Raw genomic sequence first — 24,189 nt, forward strand, 5'->3', positions numbered from 1 at the left:
GCTGTATATGATTTGGCAACACAGAATGAGCTTTGTTAATTGCTTAGCCTGACTCAGTCATGCCTTCACTGCTGAATTATGGTTACCAAGCTGATTGCTCTAGATTTAGTGTTTGATGATTCACTGTTTGAACAATAACGTGATGTTTTGCTCTCCGCAGGCCCACGAGCGATCAGAGAGCTCAGAGGTGGCTTTTGTTACCCAGCTTGTGAAAAAGCTGATGATCATCATTGCACGGCCGGCTCGACTGCTTGAGTGCCTGGTAAGCACAATCCTCAGAAGAAAGTGTATCTGCTTTGAAGTGCCTGATTGGGTACACAAGACAGTAAGAAGAACCAATTCTTACAGGGAAAATACGTTTTTGAAAAAATAGGTCCAAATCCAAAACAAGGACACATAGGGCCTCTCTGGAAGTGTAGAGCCCTTAAAGTGGGTATAAATTGCCAGAGCAGCTTAAAGGATCTAGCCTACTTAAAGGATCCTTCGTGTAAATGAGAATTGGACTCTGAGGGTATGTCTACACAGCAAAGAAAAACCTGTGACTGGCCCCTGCCAGCTGACTCGGGCTCGGGCTGCAGGACAGTTTCATTGTTGTGTAGACTTCTGGGCTTGGGCTGGAGCCTGAATTGTGGGATCCTCTTCCCCCCCTCAGGGTCGTAGAGCCCAAACCCAGAAGTGTACACAGCAATGAAACAGCCCTGTGACCCGAGTCAACTGGCATGGGCTGCCGTGGGTTTTTCTTTGCTGTGTAGACATACTTCGAATTTTTTAAAAAATTGTCATGTTCTGAGTGTGGAACAACACGTGTGCAGGTGGGGACAATCTAAAGGAGTCTGTAAGCAAGATTAAATTCTGTACAGAACAACCTGAATATATTGAAGAGCAAGTCATATATTTCTTTCTAAACTACCACTCAGAATAGTAAGAGGACATCGTTTTACACTGAATTCTGGACAGTAGGAACAAAGAATGCAGGTTGTACCTGCAGAATGGGGACTCAGTGTCTTGAAAAGCAGTGACTCTGAAAAGGATTTCGGGATCATAGTGGGCAGACAGCTGAACATGAGCTACCAGTGTAATATTGTGGGGAAAAGGACTAATATGATCCATGGATGTACAAAAAGGGGAGTGGGGAGGTGATTTTATTTCTGTAGCTGACATTGAGTGAGATTGATATTGGAATACAATACTGTGTTCAAACATCAAACAAAGAGATGCTGAAAAATTGGAGAGAGTACAGACAAGAGCCACCAAAATGACTCGGGTTGGCGAAAATGCCTTTTAATGACTGACTTGAGCTCAATCTGTTTAGCTTATCAAAAAGATCAAGAGGTGATTTTATTGTGGTATATGGATACCTCTGTGGAGAGAAAATACAAGGAATTTAAAGACTCTTTAATCTAGCAGAGAAATGGAGAACAAAAATCAGCGGAGTTGAAGCCAAAATATTCAAATGAGAAATAAAGCATATATACTTAACAGTGAGGCTGATTAACAGTTGAAGCAAACTACCCGAAGTGGTGGATTGTCCATCTCAGTTCAAATCCAGACTTGGATGCCTTTCTGGAAGAGATGCTTTAGTGAAACATGTTATTGGGCTCAATACAGGGCTAGTCACTGGATGAAATTATCTGGCGCTGTGTTTCACAGGAGGTCAGATTAGATGCTCTAACACAGGGGTGGCCAACCTGCGGCTCCGGAGCCACGTGCGGCTCTTCAGAAGTTAATATGCGGCTCCTTGTATAGGCACCGACTGTAGGGCTGGAGCTACGGGTGCCAACTTTCCAATATGCCGGGGGGTGCTCACTGCTCAACCCCTGGCTCTGCCACAGGCCCTGCCTCCACTGCACCCCTTCCTGCCCCCTTCCCTGAGCCTGCTATGCCTTCGCTCCTTCCCCTCTGAGTCTCCTGCACGCCATGAAACAGCTGATCGGGAGGTGTGGGGAGGGAGTGGGAGGTGCTGATTGGTGGGGCTGCCGGTGGGCAGGAGGCACTGGAGGCGGGGGGGAGCTGATGGGGGGCTGCTGACGTGTTACTGTGGCTCTTTGGCAATGTACATTGGTAAATTCTGGCTCCTTCTCAGGCTCAGGTTGGCCACCCCTGCTCTAATGGGCCCTTCTGGCCTTGGAATCTATCGAGCTGAGTTAAGCTGCCTCTTTCTCAGGCATTATTGCAGCTAGATACATTTTGGTATGATCGTGCTTAGAGATAGGCAGTGGCACAGCTCATGTAAGAAGCAAACTTTCAGAAGTTAATATGAGATTTGTACCAACAAGGAGTGAGTTTCAGCATGTGAGCTGTTGGAAGACAAACTAGCTATGTGAAGCTTTTCTGATAAGGTGGACAGCTCAGTGCAACAAGCCTTTTTTTTTTTTTTTTTGCAAGGAGGAACATTGACAACAAAATATATGTTTGTATTTTAATCTAGCTGAGTTTTCTTGAATAATAAAATTGAGAGTATAAGGCAGTTATTTACAGCATTGAGTCTTTCAACTCAGTGAATTTTTAAAGCACTCATGGGGATTTTGCCGTATTGAGTGATTCTCATTAATTTTAACAATTTACTTGAAAATCTTCCCCACAAGTTGAAATTGGGATTGAAAAAGCAAAACTAAACTGAAATAGATTGCTATGAATCTCGTGGGGCTTATCTTGCTTAATACTGAAATTGATACATGTGTCACTAGAATAGCACACATCACCTTAGAAGGGTAAGAGCATTTGCCAAAGTTTAATGCCATCTCTGTAGTGTGGTGTTCCTCTTGGAAGCACTTCCTAAATCATACGTGCCGTTAGCTGCAAATTAATGTATCAAGAGGTTCCTGTGCTAGCTGCTGCACCTGTCCTTCTGAGACAAGCGTGGGAGCAGGTGGAGGCAATAGAGTCTCTGAGATTTGAGTAATGAACTCCAAAGCTTGTTGTGACAGCCCTGGAAACAAAGTGGCAAGACCCCAAAGTATATAAATACTGTACAGTTCTCTATTTTAGTATTCTCTGTGTTTTTAAAGCACTCTATCTACCTAACCATTTAAAAAAAAGTGATTTATCTTATTCTACTGATCACAGTGCCATCAGTGCTAGCGTTCCATCTGATACTGTATATGGGAGCAAGAGTATCCTAATAGACGGCTTTCCATTGTAATAGTTTGGCTGTCAGTTTTCTCTTACACTCCGGAGCATGTGAATTCACCCATTTTTATAACTTAACCTTTAATTTTGCTGTGCTTTCATCAGACCAGATGTGCTGTTAAATGGTACAAAATGTACTAAAATTGTTTCATATGAAACAAATGTTATATCCAGCCACTCATATGACTCCTGCTTCAATATAAAATGAAATGACTGAGCATGTAGGTCAGGCGAGGAAATTGGAGTAATGGGTGTAAAGGGTTTTAATTGTTTTATACAATTTTGGTTATTTAATGTTTAAATCTTACCTACCAGACTGTGAAATGCATATAGTTTATTAAGGGCTGAGCATTTGGGCTTTGAAGGCAGCAATTCGGGCTCTCAGGTAAATATGTTAAGTAGACACATTTTTCAAATGCGTGTTATTTACTAATGAGACCGTCTCTTGGGGAAAATGTGCAATTTAACAGTGGTTTTTGACAGTGGTATTATATTGCAAACTGGAACACTGCTGCAGGAGGCTATTCCATTCGGTTATGTAAAACTACATTTAGAGGATCTCTTAAAAGTATTTTCTACTAAAAAGATTAGTACAGCTCTATTGATTCCACCTCTCTTCCCCATTCCTTCTTCCATCCTTTCCTTGTCTGTTATCTTTAACTATTATCTATCCACTGGCTGCTTTCTCTCTCCCAGTAAGTAGGTCAGTCTTATCTTGGGAAAAAAAAATCCTTCCCTACCTCCCACTCCACCTGCCCCCTAGCCTTTTCCTACTACTTGCCTGTGTCTGGGGCTCACAGTGCATAGACTTTGTCTCCACCAACTCTCCTTCTGATCTAGTTCCTGTCTGCTGCTCTTACTAAGATCACTAATGACTTCTTCCTAGCCAAGTCAGAGGCACTTCTCACCTCCTTCACTCGCTGCTGCCTTTGGCAATATTGCCTATTATTTGCTTAGTGCTGACTTTGAGCTCCTCACTGAATGGATTATACAACAAAGAAGTGGTCTTTGCTCCAAGGTGCTAACAATTCTGTGCATCTGAAGAAGTGAGCTGTAGCTCATAAAAGCTCATGCTGAAATAAATTTGTTAGTCTCTAAGGTGCCACAAGTACTCCTATTCTTTTAACAATTTTAAAAGCACCCTTTTCCTCCTCCACTTTCTCTCCTCTCTTGGTTTTTATGATTGTATTTATTTTTGGTTTCTGGGATTTGTTTCATTTTTTGGGTCATCTCCTGTCTTGCTAACCACTTTTTCAGGTAAATTGTGCTGTTTGATGCCAGTCACTGATCCACTGTACAAAACAATTACTCGGTTCAAAATAATTTGGTAGTCTCTGCACAGGAGTCCAGCACTGGTAAACAATGAGGTTTGCAGATCAGAGTTAAAGGTACTTTAGCAACACTGTCTTAGCTGAAGCATGTGCATCCTGCCTGACATATCAAGTGGTCCTAGTCACCGCTGACAGGTTAATAGTTTAGAGCAGTTTGACAAACAGAAATGAAATCTTCTGTGATACTAAAATTCGTAACTGCATGCAACATGGTTTGAAGCAAGATTAGAGCTTTCATAGAATGTTTTGTTCAGCTAATTAAGTTTGATGGGAGCTTGCTGTTGAGTTGCTTAATTCATCTTTCTACCACGCTGAGATGGCAGAAAACTTCACGTGGTTCCTCACCTCAAAACTTCTGTTTCTATAGTGTACATCATGGATTGTAACAACATAAGAACTTGGGGCAAGCTAAATATTTGAGGTATCATGATCTACTGTATAAATCCCCTACTGCCAACTTTTGTTTTATAAAATGTTTTCTTACCATCCCTGTTGTCTCTGTTCATTGGCAAGGCCAGCTGATCTGAGGATATGGCCATCCAGCACAGTCTCTGAATACATCTAATGGTTTACATTTTTCTAGAGCAGGAGGCTGTGTTCATCATGTTGATATACTTGTGACTGAAGGTGTTTTGCAGCATCATTGGGCCTTGGAATCAGTTCTGGATATATTTGAGCAGGCTAGATGTTAAAGCTTAACAATAACCATGCGTTTTCCCTCCTCTGTGGGCAATAAAAGAACAACAAATTCTCTTTTAATTTTGGAATCAAATCACTCAGATCTCTGGTCTTACTCTTTCACTTTAGGAGTTTGATCCCGAAGAGTTCTACCATCTGTTAGAAGCTGCCGAAGGTCATGCCAAGGAAGGGCAAGGAATTAAATGCGACATTCCTCGTTACATTATCAGCCAGCTGGGCCTTACCCGGGATCCCCTGGAGGGTGAGAACTTCTTACTTTGCATCCTTTGGGCTAAAAGCCTTTCCAAATATCAAATATGAGCCATCTTCACTGGTCGTTGCTCTAAGTGAGAATTTTTTCCCCTTTAATTCACATGGCCCTTTTTTAACTCGTCCTCTATTGCTGGTCTCAAAATTTAAACTGTCCTTTCCCCCTCTAATTACCTGTTACTTTCTGTGTTACTTTTTAACCATTTATGCTCTGGTGTTTGACAGTGAAACTAGACTGCTCAGTTCTGTTTTCGTTTGTAATCTGCTGTTTATAGCAGGTCCTCTTGATGATTCAAAGGCACTGCCAAATGCTCCGTTGTTGAGGTTTCCTGCACAATACAGGAATGTTTAAGATCAAAATTTTCATTGAAATTTCAAGAACAATACTTTAAATTGAATTCTTATTAGGTTTTGTTAGCCTTTATTAAAAAAAAACAACTGAACCTGACTTTTGGATTGTACATTGACATTGTCCTTTGAATATTGTTATATTTTACTACTTCTCTGCCAGTTCAGACAATCTATTTGTTTTATTTTTACTGTTGCATTTGCTCAGAAAGTTGGAATCTGGAATGTTTCCTGACGTTCTGCAGTATTCTCCATGAGATTAGTGGGTGTGTGCAGTGAAAATCCCTGTTATGAGTAAAACCCACTGTACATATAGCAGAATTCTCTCTTGCTACACTTAATGTTCTTGCCTGCTCCATGGAACAGTCATATTTCTGGATTAATTAATCTGTTCTAAACACTCTGTGGTGAAATCCCTGAGGAGTGGAGTAGCCATAAAAAGGCCCAGTTTGCAGCACAACCAGCTCAGTTCCACTACACAGAGGGACCTCATGAGGGCATTCCAAAGCCCCCCACCATGAATGCTGCAAAGCCATAGAGTCTGTGTATAGGTGCAGGGGAGTAGCAGGGCCATTGTCTGAGTGGATCAATTGGCCACAATCCCTGCATTTTAGATGGATTAGTGCAGGAGTCTGCAGATGCTGCTTCACTGAAGAGACTGTATTAACAGACACAGACTGACCAATTTGGGAGTTGGAGAGGAGTCTATTATCCTAGCTTTTGTGTTGGTCCTGCGAGGAGCAAAGTTTCTTTACTCAAGCTTTGCATGAGGGGCCAGGACTATTATCATTTTTGTAGCATTGACAATATGTTCTCTGCTATACAAGGCAAAAAAGTACAGACAATTCCTGCCCAAAGAGCCTACAGTCTCCATGATAACCACAGGGCTGACAGGATGCAGTGGGAGAGACAGGAGAGAGGTTAGAGGCTGGGGAAGTTTGAGAGTGGGAAGGTGTTTTGTTCCCTTGTTGGGTAACTCAGAGCACTACAGACTGCAACAGCGTTGCCATGTTGTATGAAGCATTTGTTAACCCTCCAATGAATAGTGTAGATATTCGGGGGGGGGCGTTAATAGGTATACTTAGAATGAGTATTTGTTAAATGTGATGTCAGTGAGTTATCATAAATTCATATGACAGGTATAGTCTATACTTCTGAGAGTTCATCTCAATCAGTGGTAGTCAACTTATTTATCATTGTGGGCCGCTTATGCAGCTCTCTCTGTTTATGTGGGCCACATCCATACAATATATATACTATTTGTATGACCCTGAAGATGTCACGTGGGCTGCAGCTGTGTGCCGATTGGGCCGCAGGCAAGCCGCAGTTGAGAACCATGGATTTAGATACAGAAGTTTATATTCTGGTCCCCAAAAGGCATTTAATTTTTGTTAACTTGGACCGTGTTTCAAAGAACCTGTTTTTGTAAAGGGAGATAATTTACAGTATATTTTACATATACAGATGTTAAAAATATTGTACGTTATATTAAACATTGGCAAATTTTTAAAAGATCTTGAGAATTTATTTGCTATCTCTTTTGTCAAAGCTTGAGAGAGTCCGTCAAATTATAGTGCCTTCTTTGGGTTAAATATCAAGGATCCTTACTAATTGAGGAGTATCATTATAATAGGGTACAAATAAAATGATCCAGACATTCTGGGCACCCTGGCCAGCCATCTTTGTCCAGCACCTGCTCTTAATCTATCCCCTTCCCCATTCCTCAGGGATGATCTGGAAGAGGCTGAGCAGGTCTGGCAGCCCCTCTAGACCTCAGTGCTCTACATGGTAAAATTCATGTGCTTTCTAATATGCTCCTGGGCACAGAGCCCCAGAAAATCTAAACTTTCAAATCAGCGAGTTATTGCACAATTAAATATTTCGTCTCCGTGTTTTTTTAACCTAGTTTAATCTCTTTTCTTTTGAGATATTTATTGGCACAAATTTTGCTTCCATGCTTGGCTGGGCAACAATAAAACCTGCCACGGAGACTGGAAGTTGCCACAGAATTTGGCAGCAATTGAACGTTGATTTTCTTTTTCTCTTGTGGAAGCAGTTTTACCTTGATTGCTGTAATATTTGTCAGAATTGCAGAGTGACAGGCTGGCAAGTAACATCAGACGAACAGCTTTTTAGGAAAATGTTCACCAGAGGTTACTGAATGCAATTTAATTAATTGTATCTGTTGAAATCTGATATAAAGTGACGTTTCCGTTGATCCCTGTCAGGGAGGGAGAGAACCTTTCATTTACTTATTTCCTATAAAAAATTGTGCAAAGGTGTCAAGGTGCCTCACTTTCTTTCTACAAAATGGAACTGTAGAAATGTCAGCGATTTTGTTATATCCATTTAGAGATTCTTTTAGATACCAATACCCTTCTAGCCTGTTGCCTTTTGGGTGTGGGGTTGATCCTGTGAGGTGCTTAGCAACTCCTGAAAGGAGCTTAGCATCCTAAACTCCCACTAACTTCCCCATGGTTTGAGGGTGCTTGGTACCTTGCAGAATTGGGTCAACTAGAGACAAGAAAGTTTTTAGAAATCTAATTTCCATGCCCTAATGGGACGAGTATACCTGCACGCACATAAATGTGCGGACGCATGCTGCTTACCCTTAACAAATTGCTGATTTTGCTGGAGAAATATTAATAGCATTACCTTAGTATTTGCATTTATTCCTTATCCTTGTGGTAGGGAATATCTAGAATGCTACAAAATACTAAGGTAAGGATAATTGGTTGCCTTTGTATGAGGCATTACCTAAAACAACTGGCAAGATTTTAATGGTGACTATTGTGTAATAGTATAACATTTTTGCAGGAAAGGAAGAAATGTGCTTTTCTAACATCTACAAATACTTTCTAAAATACTGTTTCTTTGCAATATAGAAACAGATTATATATTGAGACCGGTATAAATAGTCGTTCTTTGTTGTTTGCAGAAATGGCCCAGCTGAATAGCTATGACAGTCCAGACACTCCAGAAACAGATGATTCAGTTGAGGTAAAGAAGAAATATACTTGTGCTGTCTACCTATTTGTTCCCTAGAAAGAAACAGTCTAATACAATGGTAAAAGATTTGTTAGGAAAACAAGATTATAATACAATGTATATAACAACACACTGAATATTTTTAACAATATTTATTTGGTAAATGATTTAAAAATACTTTTAAAAGCTAATTGCGTGCTTATAGCACTTTGGACAGAGCTCTCTAAATACTGTAAAGAAGTAATGATTTAAAGATAACTGGGCAACTAATAGAGGCAAACGGATATGGACAGGAATTATCAAGGTGCTTGACAACAGGTTTTTTTACAACCTGTAACAAAAATAGGGCTAAGGAAGGAAATGTGTTGGCATAGGTAAAGAATCTTGGGGAATAATTTAGGTTCCCAAGACAAGGATTTACTAATGATTTATTGGGAAAATATAGTCATTTATCTCTCCAGGCTTCTTAGATCTGTAGGTTTCGCTTTAGTTGTGTAACAAAAATGCCAAATTTTTAAAAAGATCTATTAGGGAAAGACCAGCTTTGGGGGGGGGGGGGGGGGGAGAGGAGGGGGGAGCTCCAGGGCTCCAAAGAATGCAAACTACATGTTGATGCGAGGTGGAATTTTCAAAAGTGCCTATGTGCTAGATTCTCCAAGGTACTTGTGCAGCTAAATCCACCATTTATGTGCCGTTGACATCCTTAAAACCACTGTTCAGCTGCCACCTAGCCCCACAGGTGCCCAAGTCCTCAAAGTGCCTAAATTTCCACCAGTTGGCACATGCAAAGCCACCTAAGCATTGATGCTGCCTCCACAGCTAACGAACAACTCAGAGCCCTGGCTGAAGCCAAAGCCTCAGCAGTGCTGAAACAGGATTCTCAAACTAGACTTGCCCCTGCCTGTCTCACCAGCAGAACCTGATCCCATAGGCATTCTCAGAGTCTGCCCAAGACATGATACCTGTCACAAAAGAATACAGGTCAGGAATTTGTGTGTGTGTGAATACGTGTCCCCTGGCCTAATGGCTAGGGCACTCTGGGAGATGTGGATTCAAATCCCTGGTCCAGAACAGGGACTTGAATCCAGGTCTCCTGTATCCCTGGTGAATGCCCTAACCACTGAGCTGTTGGGTATAATGACATTGGGGTCTCTCTCTTGTGAAATATCTGGGTTTCAGCTTCAAGAGTGCAGGCTACCAGAGCGGCTGACCTGGCTTAGGTGCTAAATCCAGAAAAGGGGTTCACAGCTGAAAATCCCGAGCAGAGGGAGGTGCCTCTCTGTGGCCCATCAGTTAGGCACCTTTCCTCTGTATTTCACTCCTGGCTATCTTAGGCAGCTCCCTGCTCCGCTAGCTGGCTTCTGAGGCAGGTAACTCTCCCCATGTATTGAATGGGGAGCCTGGGTGCATAACTCAGGGCTGAGGATTGGATTCCACTAGGTGGCAAGGCACCTCGGGGTTAAGCATTGCAATACCTAAGTATTTTTGTAGATTTGGCCCTGAGTAATTTAGGAACATATGTCCAACTGACTTCTAAATAATTTAGGAACTTTGAAAATCCCACCGCAGTCTACAGCATAAAGTAAATTATGCTTGTCTGTAGTATGACTGCATACAGTACAAAATAATCTCTGCTGGGAGGTGCTCAGTGAAAATGGGCGAATACAAACATGACTTGCTGTTGCTGAGGAACTCAACATTTCTCAGCTAATATCCTGATTAGTATAAGAATAAAACCAGGAGGAAGGATTACCCTGGGACTCAGAAGATCTGGATTTTGTTCCCATTTCTGCCACAGACCTCCTGTGTAACTTTGAGCAAGTCACCTGATGTCTCTGCCTCAGTGTCTGTCAGTTTTGAGCTTCTCGGGTGGAAGTAACTCAAAAAGCATAACATATATTGTTGTTAGAAATATTTCAGCTTATTCAATACTGTGGGTCCTGGCAGGCTATTGAGCATTATCAGAAAGTCAATGTGCAGAAGCTTCTCTGAGTTCCATGGTAGTTTAAAAAACAAACATCATTCATTACACAACAGAAGGATATTAGAAGGCTACCAGAGAAGGGGAATGGAGCTACGATCTTACAGAAATCAGAATGTAATGTATTTAATATGAAGAATTAAATGGAAGATTTCAGTATGATAGTGGTTTAAATGTGGCAACCATTTCTCATAGCATGTCAAGGGAAAGGAGTAAATATAAAATATATTATACCACCAAATATTGGAGACACATACATACAGATCTTCCAGTTACAAAACAAAAATTCCAGGAAAATAGATTTTTTTTTAATTTTTCTGTAAATTCAGGACTAAAATTAAATGATTTTCATATTTTCTATCCAGCAGCGAATTTTTTGGAGGTACATTTTTTAAAAGTAGGCTGGATTCTGGTGAATTGCAGAGAAAAAAAAATCCCTTCTCCTTGATTTTCAGAGTCGCGGGGGCCCTGTACAGTCAAAGAAAACTCCCTCTGAAGAGGACTTTGAGAACATTAAGCTAATCAGCAATGGGGCTTACGGGTAAGGTTTTCAGCTTGTGTCTAGCACTTTGCTTTTCAAGAAGATGTTACTGTCAAGCCACCTGATAAAGAATTAGGCCTTTTGTTGTTCGTGATATGCCCTTGCCAGCTGCTTGCTATATTACACTACACCTTTGACCTCAAGCCCTATTATGCTGTAACTTTTTCTGCTAAGTTCACCTTCACGGTATGTGGATAAAATTAAACATACTCATATACGATAGGTTAATGTGACATTTGAGAGATGACATGTGTTATCCAGGAAATTATCTTTATGAATAATGATGTCATGTAGTTTACGTTTTGTTTACATTATAGTATTTCTTACAGGAAAGAATATAATAATAAAACGCATTTGTTTGTTAGCACCACATACCCAGACATGAGTTCAATACTTATTAAAACTAGACATTAAAGTGTAATTTCACTGTGAAGTGTTGCTGTGTAAAAATGTCCTAATATTTCATTGCGTCTTAACAGATTTGCTCAATTACAAGTTAAAATTCCAACTGCCAGCCCCACCCAAAGAACCCAGAATTTGAAGTTTGAGATGACAAGTTTGGTTAATTAAGCTAATAGTGTTGATGTAATATACCTAGACTTCTGTAAGGCATTTGACTTAGTACCACATGACACTCTGATTAAAAAACTAGACAGATATATTAAGGTGGTACACGTTAAATTGATTAAAAGCTGGCTAACTGATAGGTCTCAAAATGTAATTGTAAAGGGGGAATCATCATCAAATGTGTGTTTCTAGAGGGATCCCACAGGAATAGGTCATTGGCCCTGCGCTATTTAACATTTTTATTATTGACCCGGAAGAAGACATAAAATCATCACTGATAAAGTTTGCCAGTCACACACAGACTGGGGGAGTGGTATGTAATGAGAGGACAGGTCACTGATAAAGTGAGCTGGATTTCTTGGTAAGCAGGGGACAAGCAAACAATGTGTTTTAATGTGTCCAAATGTAAATATGAACATCTAGGAATAAAGAATGTAGGCCATACTTACAGGGTGGGTGACTATCCTGGGAAGCAGTAACTCTGAAAAAGATTTGATGGTCATTGTGGATAATCAGCTGAATAGGAGTTCCCAGTGTGACTCTGTTGCAGTCCTTGGATAAATAAACAGGAGAATCTTGCGTAGGAGGAGAAGGGGTTATTTTACTTCTGTATTTGGCACTAGTGCAACCACTGTTGGAAAACTGGTTCCAGTTCTGGTGTCCAGTTCTGATAGCTCACTGGTAGGGGGGAGGGATAGCTCAGTGGTTTGAGCATTGGCCTGCTAAACCCAGGGTTGGGAGTTCAATCCTTGCGGGGGCCACTTAGGGATCTGGGGCAAAAATTGATCCTGCTAGTGAAAGCAGGGGGCTGGACTCAATGACCTTTCAAGGTCCCTTCCAGTTCTAGGAGATTGGTATATCTCCAATTATTACCTTTATATTACCACAATTCAAGAAGGATGTTGATAAATTTGAGAGGGTTAGAGAAGAGCCATGAGAATGATCAAAGGACTAGAAAACATGCTTTATAGGAGCTCAATCTGTTTAGCTTAACAAAGAGAAGGTTAAGAGGTTATTGATTAGTCCAAAAACCTACATGGGAAACAAGTATTTAATAATAGACTCTTCAGTCTAGCAGACAAAGGTATAACACGATCCACTGGCTGGAAGTTTCAGGCTAGAAACAAGGTGTAATTTGTCAAAGGTGTGAGTAATTAACCGTTTGAACAACTGACCAAGAGTTGTGGTGGATTCTCTATTACTGGCAATTTTTGAATTAAGATTGGATGTTTTTCTAAAAGATCTGCTCTAGGAATTATTGTGGGGAAGTTCTCTGGCCTGTGTTATAGAGGAGATCAGATGAGATGATCTTGGTCCCGTCTGGCCTTGGAATCTGTGAATCTCTGAAACGCCATTTGGGTTCCTTCTGGCTGTGGCATCATAACCAGTGATATTCAGCAGGCCAAATTCTAGCCTCAGGTATACCTGTGTTACCCCATGGATTTCAATGGGACTTAAGCACTGTGCTTAAAGTTAAGCATGTGCTGGAGCACTTTGTTGAATTAAATGAAAATGTAATAAAAATGTATTTTAGTCAGTAAAGGTAAAAGGGGAGAGCAGATTGGAGAGCCAGTTGGTTAGATAAGAAAGTGCCATTTTTACAGTCACTTTTCCGTGTAGACCCATGTTTTCAAGTACATCCTTCTAAAGGCATGTTTACACTGCAGTTAGACCCCTGTGGCTGGCCCATGCCAGCTAGCTCAGGCTAAAGGGCAGTTTAATTGCAGTGTAGACGTTTGAGCAGGAGCCTGGGCTCTTCAACCCTGCAAGCTAGAAGGGTCCCAGAACTCGGGCTGCAGCCTGAGCCTGAACACCTACACTGCAATGAAACAGCCCCTACGCCCAAGCCGCGTGAGCCCAAGTCAGCTGGTATGGGCCAGCCGCAGGTGTCTAATTGTAGTGTAGACATACCCTAAAAGGCTAGAGGTGGTTTGCTCAAAGTCATATCCTTGCTATATGTACTACATACTTTATCCAGCTGATATGATACTATGTTAGACAGACTACAACAAGCCACTCCAGAGACAGGGGAGTAAGTATTGATTCAATAGAGCAAGCTAACTGAATGAAAACCTTATTTGCAAACTGTACTATGAATGTGCGGACAAAGATGTGCAAATGGTAGAAATGAAAAGGATATTGTACCACAGGAAATCTTGCAGCATTATGTTGTTACAGCTAATCAAACTCTTTAATTTGTAGAGCTTGGAAGGAAGTTGCACTGATCCCATTCATTTTAGGTCATTTTTCAGTTGACTGGTGATTGTAATAAATATTGAAATGATGAACAGTATGTGCCTCTACATATACCCAGGATTGTGTGCTACATTCTTCATTTATTGTCTGGACATTCAAAAATGCTACAGGAATGTGTGGTTTCTGGTGTAATCTCACAGGGCCCTAGTCTTATTTCTGATGGAGGAATTGCCATTTTAATTTTACTATGCAAGAATCTCATAAAGTTGCAAGAGCTTTCCTTGGTTAATGCTAAGCTAGTCTCTCTGCTGAGAATGTTATGTATTTGGAGATGCCTGTGAAGAGTAGCCTTCCCCGTTTCTTACTCTGAGGAAAAGCATAGAGAGATTTCTTCCTCTGTAGCGACACTTGACATGACAGATGTTTTATGTAGTCATAGATAAACCAGCAGGAGCCTATCAGTGTATGTGATGTAATGACCTGCAATCCATTGTTTTTTAAATGGTCCAAACTGAAGATAGGAACCCTTTTGTTGTGTTCTAGGGCTGTGTATTTGGTGCGGCACAAGACTACCCGCCAGCGCTTTGCCATGAAGAAGATCAACAAACAGAACCTAATTTTGAGAAACCAGATCCAGCAGGCCTTCGTGGAGAGGGACATCCTGACCTTTGCTGAGAACCCCTTTGTAGTCAGTATGTTCTGCTCCTTCGAGACCAAACGCCACCTCTGCATGGTTATGGAGTATGTGGAAGGTATTTGTCTCAGGCTTGAGAAGTGTCTGGTTATATTATTGAATGTTTATTGTTTGAAACATGTTAATTTTGCAGAGTGGCAGTAATTGTATATATAACACCTTTCATGCTGTATTATTGCCAAGTGCTTTGCAGATTGAGGTTTTAGGGTCACCCTCCATTGCCCTCTAGTATCGAATGTTGCAGCCAAAATAGGCTTAGATCGTATTCTCTAGATGTCACCTTGGTAGACCTTTCACATATGGGTCTGCCCACGCCTACACAGAAGAGGGTCTCAGCCACCTCCAGAACACAATTTGTTCCTGGGTACTATGAAGGGTGATCCATGGGTCTGAACTCCATATGGTGGGGAGGGAGTGGAGATTGGTTGGACCACATCGCAGAGATGGGTCAGAAAAGTCAGTCCAGCCCGGAGCTGTAGTACCTTGCAGGGGGAAATGCCCACTCTGTGGGTCCCAATGGTAGCTGCAGCTAACATAGCTTGGCTGCAATGGAGCTGCGCCAACACAGAGCCATGTGCAGGGAAGCTGCTGGGGGGCTAGAGCCAGTGTGAAGGTCTCTGTAGGGGAATGACGGCAGAGACATCCTAACAGGGAGCTCTCCTGGGGGTACTACTATTGGAGGGGATGATCTGGCCCATGATTTGGTTAGTATTAAGGTTAAAAAGATCCAGAACAGAAATGCTAAGGTCTGGTCAAGCAGCGGAGCATTTGTACAATAACAGGAAGCTGATGAAGCTCATCTATGGGAGGGCTAGCTCAGTGGTTTGAGCATTGGCCTGCTAAACCCAGGGTTGTGAGTGTAGTCCTTGAGGGGGCCATTTAGGGATCTGGGGCAAAATCAGTACTTGGTCCTGTGGTGAAGGCAGGGGGCTGGATTTGATGACCTGTCAGGGTCCCTTCCAGCTCTGTGAGTTAGGTATATCTCCATATAACTGTTTAGTTCCTGTTTTCTTCCGCTTAATTTATTTAATTTGAATATTAGTTGGATTTGTTTTATAGTTTTATCTGAATGTAAATAATATATTTCCATTGGTGCGTAGAACTAATTTCCCATGCCCGGCTTCTGTGCTAGCTGAATAACTGCAAAATGTGAACTATGGCTATTGTGTTTCTGACAAATGAGTGAAGCTGAAACAGAATTTATTGATTGACATGTTGACAAATTTAGAGTAAATTCTTATTTGCAAATAGAGAGGAGGATCATGTTAAATCTGTGATGCAACATTTTTTAAACAGCAAAAAGAAAAGAAATAATATAGCCACAAAGGCTGGCTGAGTGTAAACTATACGTCCGTCCCAGATTCCTTTCCAACCTGGAAGATGAATTTATACAATCATTGAGCCAAATCCTGCTTGCCTTTCTCAACAAATAGTTGTATTGAAGCCAGTTGGACTGCTCCCCTAGAAAGGCAAGAAGACTTTACCTGTGCTCCCTAAAGTGGAGAGAGCATTTCTCAGTAGTCTCAGCATCAAGGTTGACAAACCCACCTTAGTCCTCCTCCTTTCCAAAGCAGATACATTTAATTCTGTGGACTTTCCTCTCCTGTGGCATCTCAGATGAAGCCATAGAAATGCTGTTACTGTTCACTGTCCATAGACCTCAACGGCATTATACTGCTTTTTTAAAGAGCTGGAGTTTGCTAAAATGTCATTTACAAAAGTGTCCCCTGTTGTGAAGCTTGCTATGCTTGTCCGGCTGATTGCTGCCCTTCTGTACAGAAGAGCTACTTGTATGGTTTGTGACATGCGTTTAGATCCTGAAAGGCATTACAGAAACTATAGAGATTTAAATTATAGAAAATAAAAAAGGCATTATGGAAATTTAAAATTATTTTCTAAACTGTGTTCAGAATCCAGGACCAAGGTACGAACCTTTAATGTAGAGAGAATTTAAGGAGGCAGAAATTCTTCCAATCTAATGTTGTGGTATTGCTGCTACTGTAGCTTAGTATTCATATGTCATTTCAATGTGCTATGTTTGTAATTTACTTCTAGGAGGAGATTGTGCCACACTCCTAAAGAATATTGGAGCCCTACCAGTCGATATGGCCAGGATGTACTTTGCAGAGACAGTGCTGGCACTGGAGTACCTACACAATTATGGCATTGTCCACCGTGACCTAAAACCTGACAAGTATGTTTTGAACCTTTCAGGTTCAAATATGTAATTGTAGATCTCCGTGATAAAAGTATAATTACTAACTAAAGCAGTGGATCTTATAGGCAAATAGCCAGTCTTGTCTCATTTATTTAGTCTTGAAAAGACTAAGTTTATAATGTTGTTTTCTTGATAGGTTCAGCTTCTTGTTTTCAGATGTCAATCTGTGTTAACATCATTAAAAAGTAATCCCCCCTGCCATGATGCACATTAATATGCATTCATAGATTCCAAGGCCAGAAGTGATCATCTAGTCTGACCTCCTGTATAGCACAGGCCAGAGAACTCCCCAAAAATAACTCCTAGAGCAGAGCTTTTAGAAAAAAAATCCAGTCTCGATTTAAAAATGGTGAGTGATGGAGAATCCACCACGACCCATGGTAAATTGTTCCAATGATTAATTACTCTCACAGTTAAAAAATTACGCCTTATTTCCAGACTGAATTTGTCTAGCTTCAACTTCTCACCGTTGGATCATGTTATACCTTTCTCTGATAGACTGAAGAGCCCATTATTAAATATCTGTTCCCCATGTAGGTACTTAATAGACTGTAATCAAGTCACCCCCTTAACCTTCTCTTTGTTAAGATAAATAGATTGAGCTCCTTGTGTTTTTCACTGTAAGGCATGTTTTCTAATCTTTTAATCACTCTGGTGGCTCTTCTCTGAACCCTCTCCAATTTATCAACATCCTTCTTGAATTGTGGGCACCAGAACTGGACCCAGTGTTCCAGCAGTGGTGGCTCCAGTGCCAAATACAGAAGGGAAGTAACTTCTCAACTCCTACTTGAGAATCCCATTTATGCATCCCAGGATCTCATTAGCCCTTTTGGCCCTGGCGTCACACTTGGGAGCTCATGTTTACCTGATTATCCACTGCGACCCCCAATTATTTTTTAGAGTCACTGCATCCCAGAACATGTCCTAAATTTCAATAATCCCTTGTATGTCCTAAGCTGTTCCTATGGCATATTTAGCAGGTGGATCGAAAACAAACCGATCTCTCTGCCTGATTCAGCAACAATCTCTCAAATCCTAACAGCAGGTACAAAAGTTGACAAAAACCCATCGTTTTAAGGATGTTGGATTGAAAGCCAGAACAGCATTTAATCTTAAGAGTCTTATTAGAGCAGTTAAGCATGGAAAGAATGACATCTTACAGTCTCATTCTATTCAAATGAGAGAGAGAAGTTAGATTAGGTAATATCTTTTATTGGACCCACTTCCGTTGGTGGAAAGGAAAGCTTTCTAGCTTTCCGAAACTATAGCAGTGAATACTGAATTAATTTCCTTCCTCTTTTCCCCAGTCTTCTGATAACATCCATGGGTCACATTAAACTAACAGATTTTGGACTCTCTAAAATTGGGCTGATGAGTCTCACAACTAATCTCTATGAGGGACACATTGAGAAAGATGCAAGAGAGTTCCTGGATAAGCAGGTAAGCTGACAGATGTTTTTCTAAAAAATTACAGCTTTGAATCAGTGAATCTCCGCAGCATTTTGCAGACTTTTCTTTTTCAGTGTATAGACCAGGGGTAGGCAACCTATGGCACGTGTGCCGAAGGCGGCACATGAGCTGATTTTCAGTGGCACTCACAGTGCCCGGGTCCTGGCCACCGGTCCGGGGGCCCTGCATTTTAATTTAATTTTAAATGAAGCTGCTTAAACATTTTAAAAACCTTATTTACTTTACATACAACAATAGTTTAGTTCTATATTATAGACTTATAGAAAGAGACCTTCTAAAAACGTTAAGATGTATTACTGGCACGTGAAACCTTGAATCAGAGTGAATAAATGAAGACTTGGCACACCACTTCCGAAAGGTTGCTGACCCCTGGTATAGACTGAGAGTGTTTAATGCTCTTTGCAATAAGAGAAGATTTTGTGACCTGAAATTGCAGACAGAGGTAACTTGATCACGGTTCAGATAGATATATCACTCCCCATGCAGTGGTGTAAGTGCTGAATGCAGTTAAACTGATGAAACTATAAACTTAAAACCTGAACCTGCAATTATCTCTGTGAAGGTGCGTGCTCCTAGATGTATGGGTTGGGGCCCTTTGTGACAGAATCAAAGGATTTGTAGAACTCCCTGATACTGTGGTGTGTGTTGAATGATGAAGAGCCGAGACTTGAATCACAAGGTTTACATATGATTCTGCACAAATAATGTTCTTTAGCAAAGTTCTGTTCTAAATTGCACCGAAGCCCCATGGGTAGAAAATTGGGCAATTCATACAAATGCTGAATGTTGTGATCTTTGACAGGTTATGCAAGTTTATCTAGTCTGACTGTCACTAACTGTGGAATATTTCCATGTGGTAAGAGATGTGTTAATCACAAAAATCAGCTGAGGCAGTGGAAAAAGAATTAGGTAGAAGGAAGCTGGCTTCCAAATATGGCAGCTTGTAAATTAACAGTTTCCTTTCTGTCTGTCCATCTTCAGGTATGTGGGACTCCAGAATACATTGCTCCGGAAGTGATCTTGCGACAGGGTTATGGAAAGCCTGTGGACTGGTGGGCCATGGGAGTTATCCTGTATGAGTTTTTAGTTGGCTCTGTCCCTTTCTTTGGTGACACACCAGAAGAACTGTTTGGACAAGTGATCAGTGGTATGTTTGTTTATCCTGTCTCTGGATGGGTTACCTTTAGCAGCTCACTATGAGAGAGCATGAAAAAATTGAAATCTGCTGTAATTTAGTGAAGAAAGACTAGATAAGAAGCAAAGTTAATTGTTCAGTATTAGAATTAGTTTCATACTCCCCTTTTGGTAAATCACTACACATTGCTAAAAACTCTTGACTTGCTTAACATACATCAAATGTCATCTGTATATATCAGTGGCTCTCAAACTTTTTTTTTTACTGGTGACCCCTTTCACGTAGCAAACCTCTGAGTGCGACCCCCTTTATAAATTAAAAACACTTTTTAATATATTTAACACCATTATAAATGCTGGAGGCAAAGCGGGGTTTGGGTTGGAGGTTGACAGCTCGCGACTCCCCATGTAATAACCTCACGACCCTCTGAGGGGTCCCGACCCCCAGTTTGAGACCCCCTGGTATATATGTATGTAAACTCTGTCAATATGCATAGTGCAGGGAGAAATTCAGCTTATAAAAGAAATTGGTGTTGTGGGGAGTGGAAAGTGATGTGTTTGCATTTGAAAAGAACAAGCCGATTAGCAGGCCAAGATTTATTTTGCTGTTGGTTATCCCGTGTAGATGCAAAGGACAGGGCTCATTAGTCCATTGCTACAGAAATGTAATAAAAATAACTTATATAAAAGCAACAAAGTACATCAGTAAACACTGTTATATTAGATACCTTCATGCCTTGGGTAGGGAAAGTGTTTGTCCTTTGGCCCATATCTCATGGCTAGAGCTGGGCAAATGCTGGAGAAAATTGATTGATTCTGTTTTTATTAATTGATTTGCTTGTGTTCACTTTCCATGAATATTCAAGTGGAAAAGATTATTCTCAAATGTTCACCGAAACAGTGAATTTTAAGCAAATATTTGTGAAAAGCGAGTTTCAGGATTTGCAAGAAGCAAGAGCTAAAATTGATTAATAAAATTGTTACCCAGAATGTGTAGGCATGAGATACAGCTGCACCATAGTAGTTCTTTATGTGTTGCCATAAAAGATCGTTATTTCATATGCATTAAGGTTCTTACAGTTTTGTTCCAACAATTACTGTTTGCACTGACAGCAGCTATGGTTAATATTGAATTTATATTTATTTTGGAAAATGTCAGTGCTTGAATTATATTAAGTACTCATGCGGCTGAATGCAAACCCATTGAAATCATACTATGGTATAGCATACTACTTTCTATTGTATAAAAACATTTGTGGATTTCATGACTTGCCTTTTTCATATTGCTTTATCTCCTTAGATGAAATTGCCTGGCCAGAAGGGGATGAAGCATTACCACCAGATGCACAGGACCTCACATCTAAACTTCTCTGTCAAAACCCTCTAGAAAGACTAGGAACAGGTACAGGCGTATTCTTGTGAAAAGACTAACCAGAAGCAATAAAAGAAGCTGCAGTGCCAATGGAAGTTGCTACACTGTTGTGAAATGCTGGCTTTGTGCTGTGAAATAGGTTGCATTGAGTTTAGTGATGGTCTGAACAGCTTTCTGTCCCTGTGGATAGAGTGATCAGAATCAGAGTGAAATCTGCATGTGTCAGAAAAATGCCATTGTTTTGAGGGTTAAAGAAGAAAAGGTGTCTGCTCACCAATCTGACTCACTGTAAATATCACAGCATAACCTCACTAGACAGCCATTTTGACTGCCCCAGTTCAGGCTTTGTCAGGGATTTGTGTCTCAATCGGAATATTGTTTAAACAGATTTTGCATGAAATTCTCTTTGACAAGGACAGTGACCCTCCATGTTGATGAGCACTTGTGAGCGTAACAAAATGACAACTTTTCTCTTTAGCGGTACACACTCTGCTGTGTAATCCCCTAAAATCCAAGAACCTGGAGTCTCCTGGGAAAAGTAAAGGGTTTAAGACTATCTATAAGCAATGTATGGTCAGATTTAAGCCTTTGCAATTAACACTTTCCCTTTTAAGATTTTAAGGAACCATTGATGCATTTAGCTAACTTCCACATGACACTCCAGGTTCAACAGTTCCTGCCTGACCCTGCAGCTTCATGGCACTGTTCTCTTTTTCACTAACTTCTTGGGTTTGGTTTGGTTTGGTTTGGTTTCACATTTCATTTGAAATTAGTAACTCAATTTATATATAGCCTTTAAAAAATGCAAACAGAGAACAATTTCAAAGTGTACCCTTACTGGCTGGGTGGCTCAAGAATCAGTCATGTGAAGTGAAGCCTTTCATAAAGAGAGAGATCACCAGCTCAAATCCAGGCCCCACTAGTGGTGGCTGAAAGTCATCGCCACCTTAAGGGTGTTGTGTTTTGTTATATGTAAAATGTATTGGTGGGTTTATTTCAGTTGCTGGTGGACAGATTCTATTCCACTAAAACTGCCCCACAGTGGGCGTCTTTGCTCACAGCCAACAGCCCTTATTTTTCTTCTCTCATACCAGGCCTTTTCTGTGGACAAATCTGATACCTGTTATGAGCAGTGATTTCATTTAAAATGTCCACACCCCAGCAGGCAAATGATCCTTTCTTTTTTTTCCTTTCTGAGTGTTCAAGCTCCAGTTTAACAACAAAGGTCGTGATTCAAGAAGATATTTTTAAACACGTGCCTCATTTTAATACTTTTGAATTCAATGAAACTACTCATATCTTTATGTTCCTTGCTGAATCAGAGTCAAAAACGGTGCACATACACTTGGTGTGAACAAGATAGCATTTAAAGGTTTTTAATTAAGAGGTTAATTTGTTCTCACTCTTGAGACTTACACTTCAGAATTATACTGGAGATGCTGCTTCCCAGACAATGTAGGCATGTGTTGTGCTTACATTAAGGGGGGTAAATCGTGCAGTTTTTATCTGTCAGCACAACATTGGCAAAGAACCTAAGTTTAGTTTCCTGTGATTCTCAGAAAATGCGTGTATTAGATGAGTGTACTTTCGTGTTTTCTCCTGTCTTGAGCATTTTTTTGACACGTGAGAGCAATGTTAGAAAAATACTCTCCTTTCAGGTAGTACCTTTGAGGTGAAACAGCACCGGTTCTTTAAAGATCTGGACTGGAATGGATTACTTCGACAGAAAGCAGAATTTATTCCACAGCTGGAATCTGAGGATGACACTAGCTACTTTGACAGTAAGGAAGAAGAGCTTCTGACTCAGCCTGAGTTTATATCATCTTAATGTGGCCCATATTTCTTATATGTAGTTAATTGCTTAATGAAAACCATTATCACCAATTTAATAAAATATATTTGATTGATATTCTGTAAAAAGTACTATATTGAGTCCCAAGATAGGAGTGAGTTTGGAACTGAATGAGAATTGCATGAAAATTATTCCATGCTTCGTTGGTATTGGTGGCCTAGTTATATCCCATTGTCGGCCACAGCGTTATCAGAAGACCCCTGGAAATTCTTTACTTCATTCATAGAGGTATTTAGCTGTGTATGATTTTTTTTGTTGTCCTCCCTTCTTTCTGTTCACATGAACATCACTGTGCTGGGTAATGTTAAAATCACAGCTGTGATCAAGCACATCAGATGCGATGACTCTTCCAGTCCACGTGCATGTTTCCACCCTACAGTTTTGGGGTGATATTAGTTTTTAACTCGTATTTAACTCATACGTTGAAATACTGTAGTTAGATAGAGCCTGGCTCCCGAGTGCAGTGGGGTGATCACGTTAGACCTCAAGCTCTAGTGCTTTGGTTCTGGGACAGTGACGGTGGGATACAGTGCAGGAACACGGAGCTCAATCCCCGTGGGTAGAAGTGCAATTTTCTAGCAATCCCCAGTTGACAAGCTTTGCAGACAGCAACAAATGTCCAGGCATGCTGAGCTGGGTAGAAGGATACCATGGCATGAGTCCTCTGCTGGGGAGAATTCTCATGTCACAGAGTATCTTTATATGAACATCAGAAAACTGAGATAGCATTACTATCATAAGCACTAGTTTACTGAGGTTTATAACTCCTGAAAAAAGGCCTTTCTGGCTGATGCAATGCAGCAAATGTGGCTCAGTCTGTCCATGTTTAAAGGAATAGGAAGAGTAAAACGGTGTGTATATTTGAAGTCTATTTGCACACATGCACAGTTTTACTGAAGATATTCTTCATGATCAAAAATACTCAAAGCTCTACGACAGGCAAGGTTTGCAGCTAGACAAATAGGAATTGCTATGTGCAGACTGATCCTGAGAGTATCAGTTTCTGTTTGACGTACTTTATAGAAAGTACAAAGGGCATGAACTGTCTAGGTGCTGGTTAATTATACTGCAGTCTGTGTCCTTGTTCACAGCTCGTTCGGAACGGTACCAGCACCTAGATTCAGAAGAAGATGAAGACACAAATGATGATGATCATGTAGAAATTAGGCAGTTCTCATCTTGCTCACCACGGTTCAGTAAGGTAAAGGCATACTAGTTTGTTTAAAATCATAGTCTTATTTCGATTTTTCTGTTAAAGTCATAAGTTGCCCTTCAAAAAAACCAATGTTCAAATAATATGAAGAGGCCACATAGTCTTTAACACTCATTGAAGTTAAGCATTTTAGGCAGAAAGGACAGTGCACCATGGTTTGTGTCAAGATCTAGATGTCTGCCTTGAGCCTTCAGCACTTTGTGGAGC

At 40.7% G+C, this 24,189-nt stretch overlaps 1 protein-coding gene across 2 annotated transcripts in view; it reads left to right on the forward strand.

Annotated features, from left to right (window-relative positions):
* MAST2 (microtubule associated serine/threonine kinase 2) overlaps nucleotides 1-24,189 on the forward strand; it is a 341,008-nt gene that overhangs the window by 298,888 nt on the left and 17,931 nt on the right. For both annotated transcript variants that reach the window (XM_045026441.1, XM_045026440.1), the window contains 11 exons: nucleotides 161-262; nucleotides 5,268-5,400; nucleotides 8,695-8,756; nucleotides 11,181-11,266; nucleotides 14,573-14,781; nucleotides 16,779-16,917; nucleotides 18,249-18,381; nucleotides 19,393-19,558; nucleotides 20,846-20,947; nucleotides 22,576-22,698; nucleotides 23,861-23,970. In XM_045026441.1, the coding sequence (XP_044882376.1) occupies nucleotides 161-262; nucleotides 5,268-5,400; nucleotides 8,695-8,756; nucleotides 11,181-11,266; nucleotides 14,573-14,781; nucleotides 16,779-16,917; nucleotides 18,249-18,381; nucleotides 19,393-19,558; nucleotides 20,846-20,947; nucleotides 22,576-22,698; nucleotides 23,861-23,970 (1,365 nt within the window). The remainder of the gene's footprint in view (nucleotides 1-160; nucleotides 263-5,267; nucleotides 5,401-8,694; nucleotides 8,757-11,180; nucleotides 11,267-14,572; nucleotides 14,782-16,778; nucleotides 16,918-18,248; nucleotides 18,382-19,392; nucleotides 19,559-20,845; nucleotides 20,948-22,575; nucleotides 22,699-23,860; nucleotides 23,971-24,189) is intronic.

The sequence above is a fragment of the Mauremys mutica genome, chromosome 8, assembly GCF_020497125.1.
Source record: "Mauremys mutica isolate MM-2020 ecotype Southern chromosome 8, ASM2049712v1, whole genome shotgun sequence".
In the NCBI taxonomy this organism is placed as follows: Eukaryota; Metazoa; Chordata; order Testudines; family Geoemydidae; genus Mauremys; species Mauremys mutica.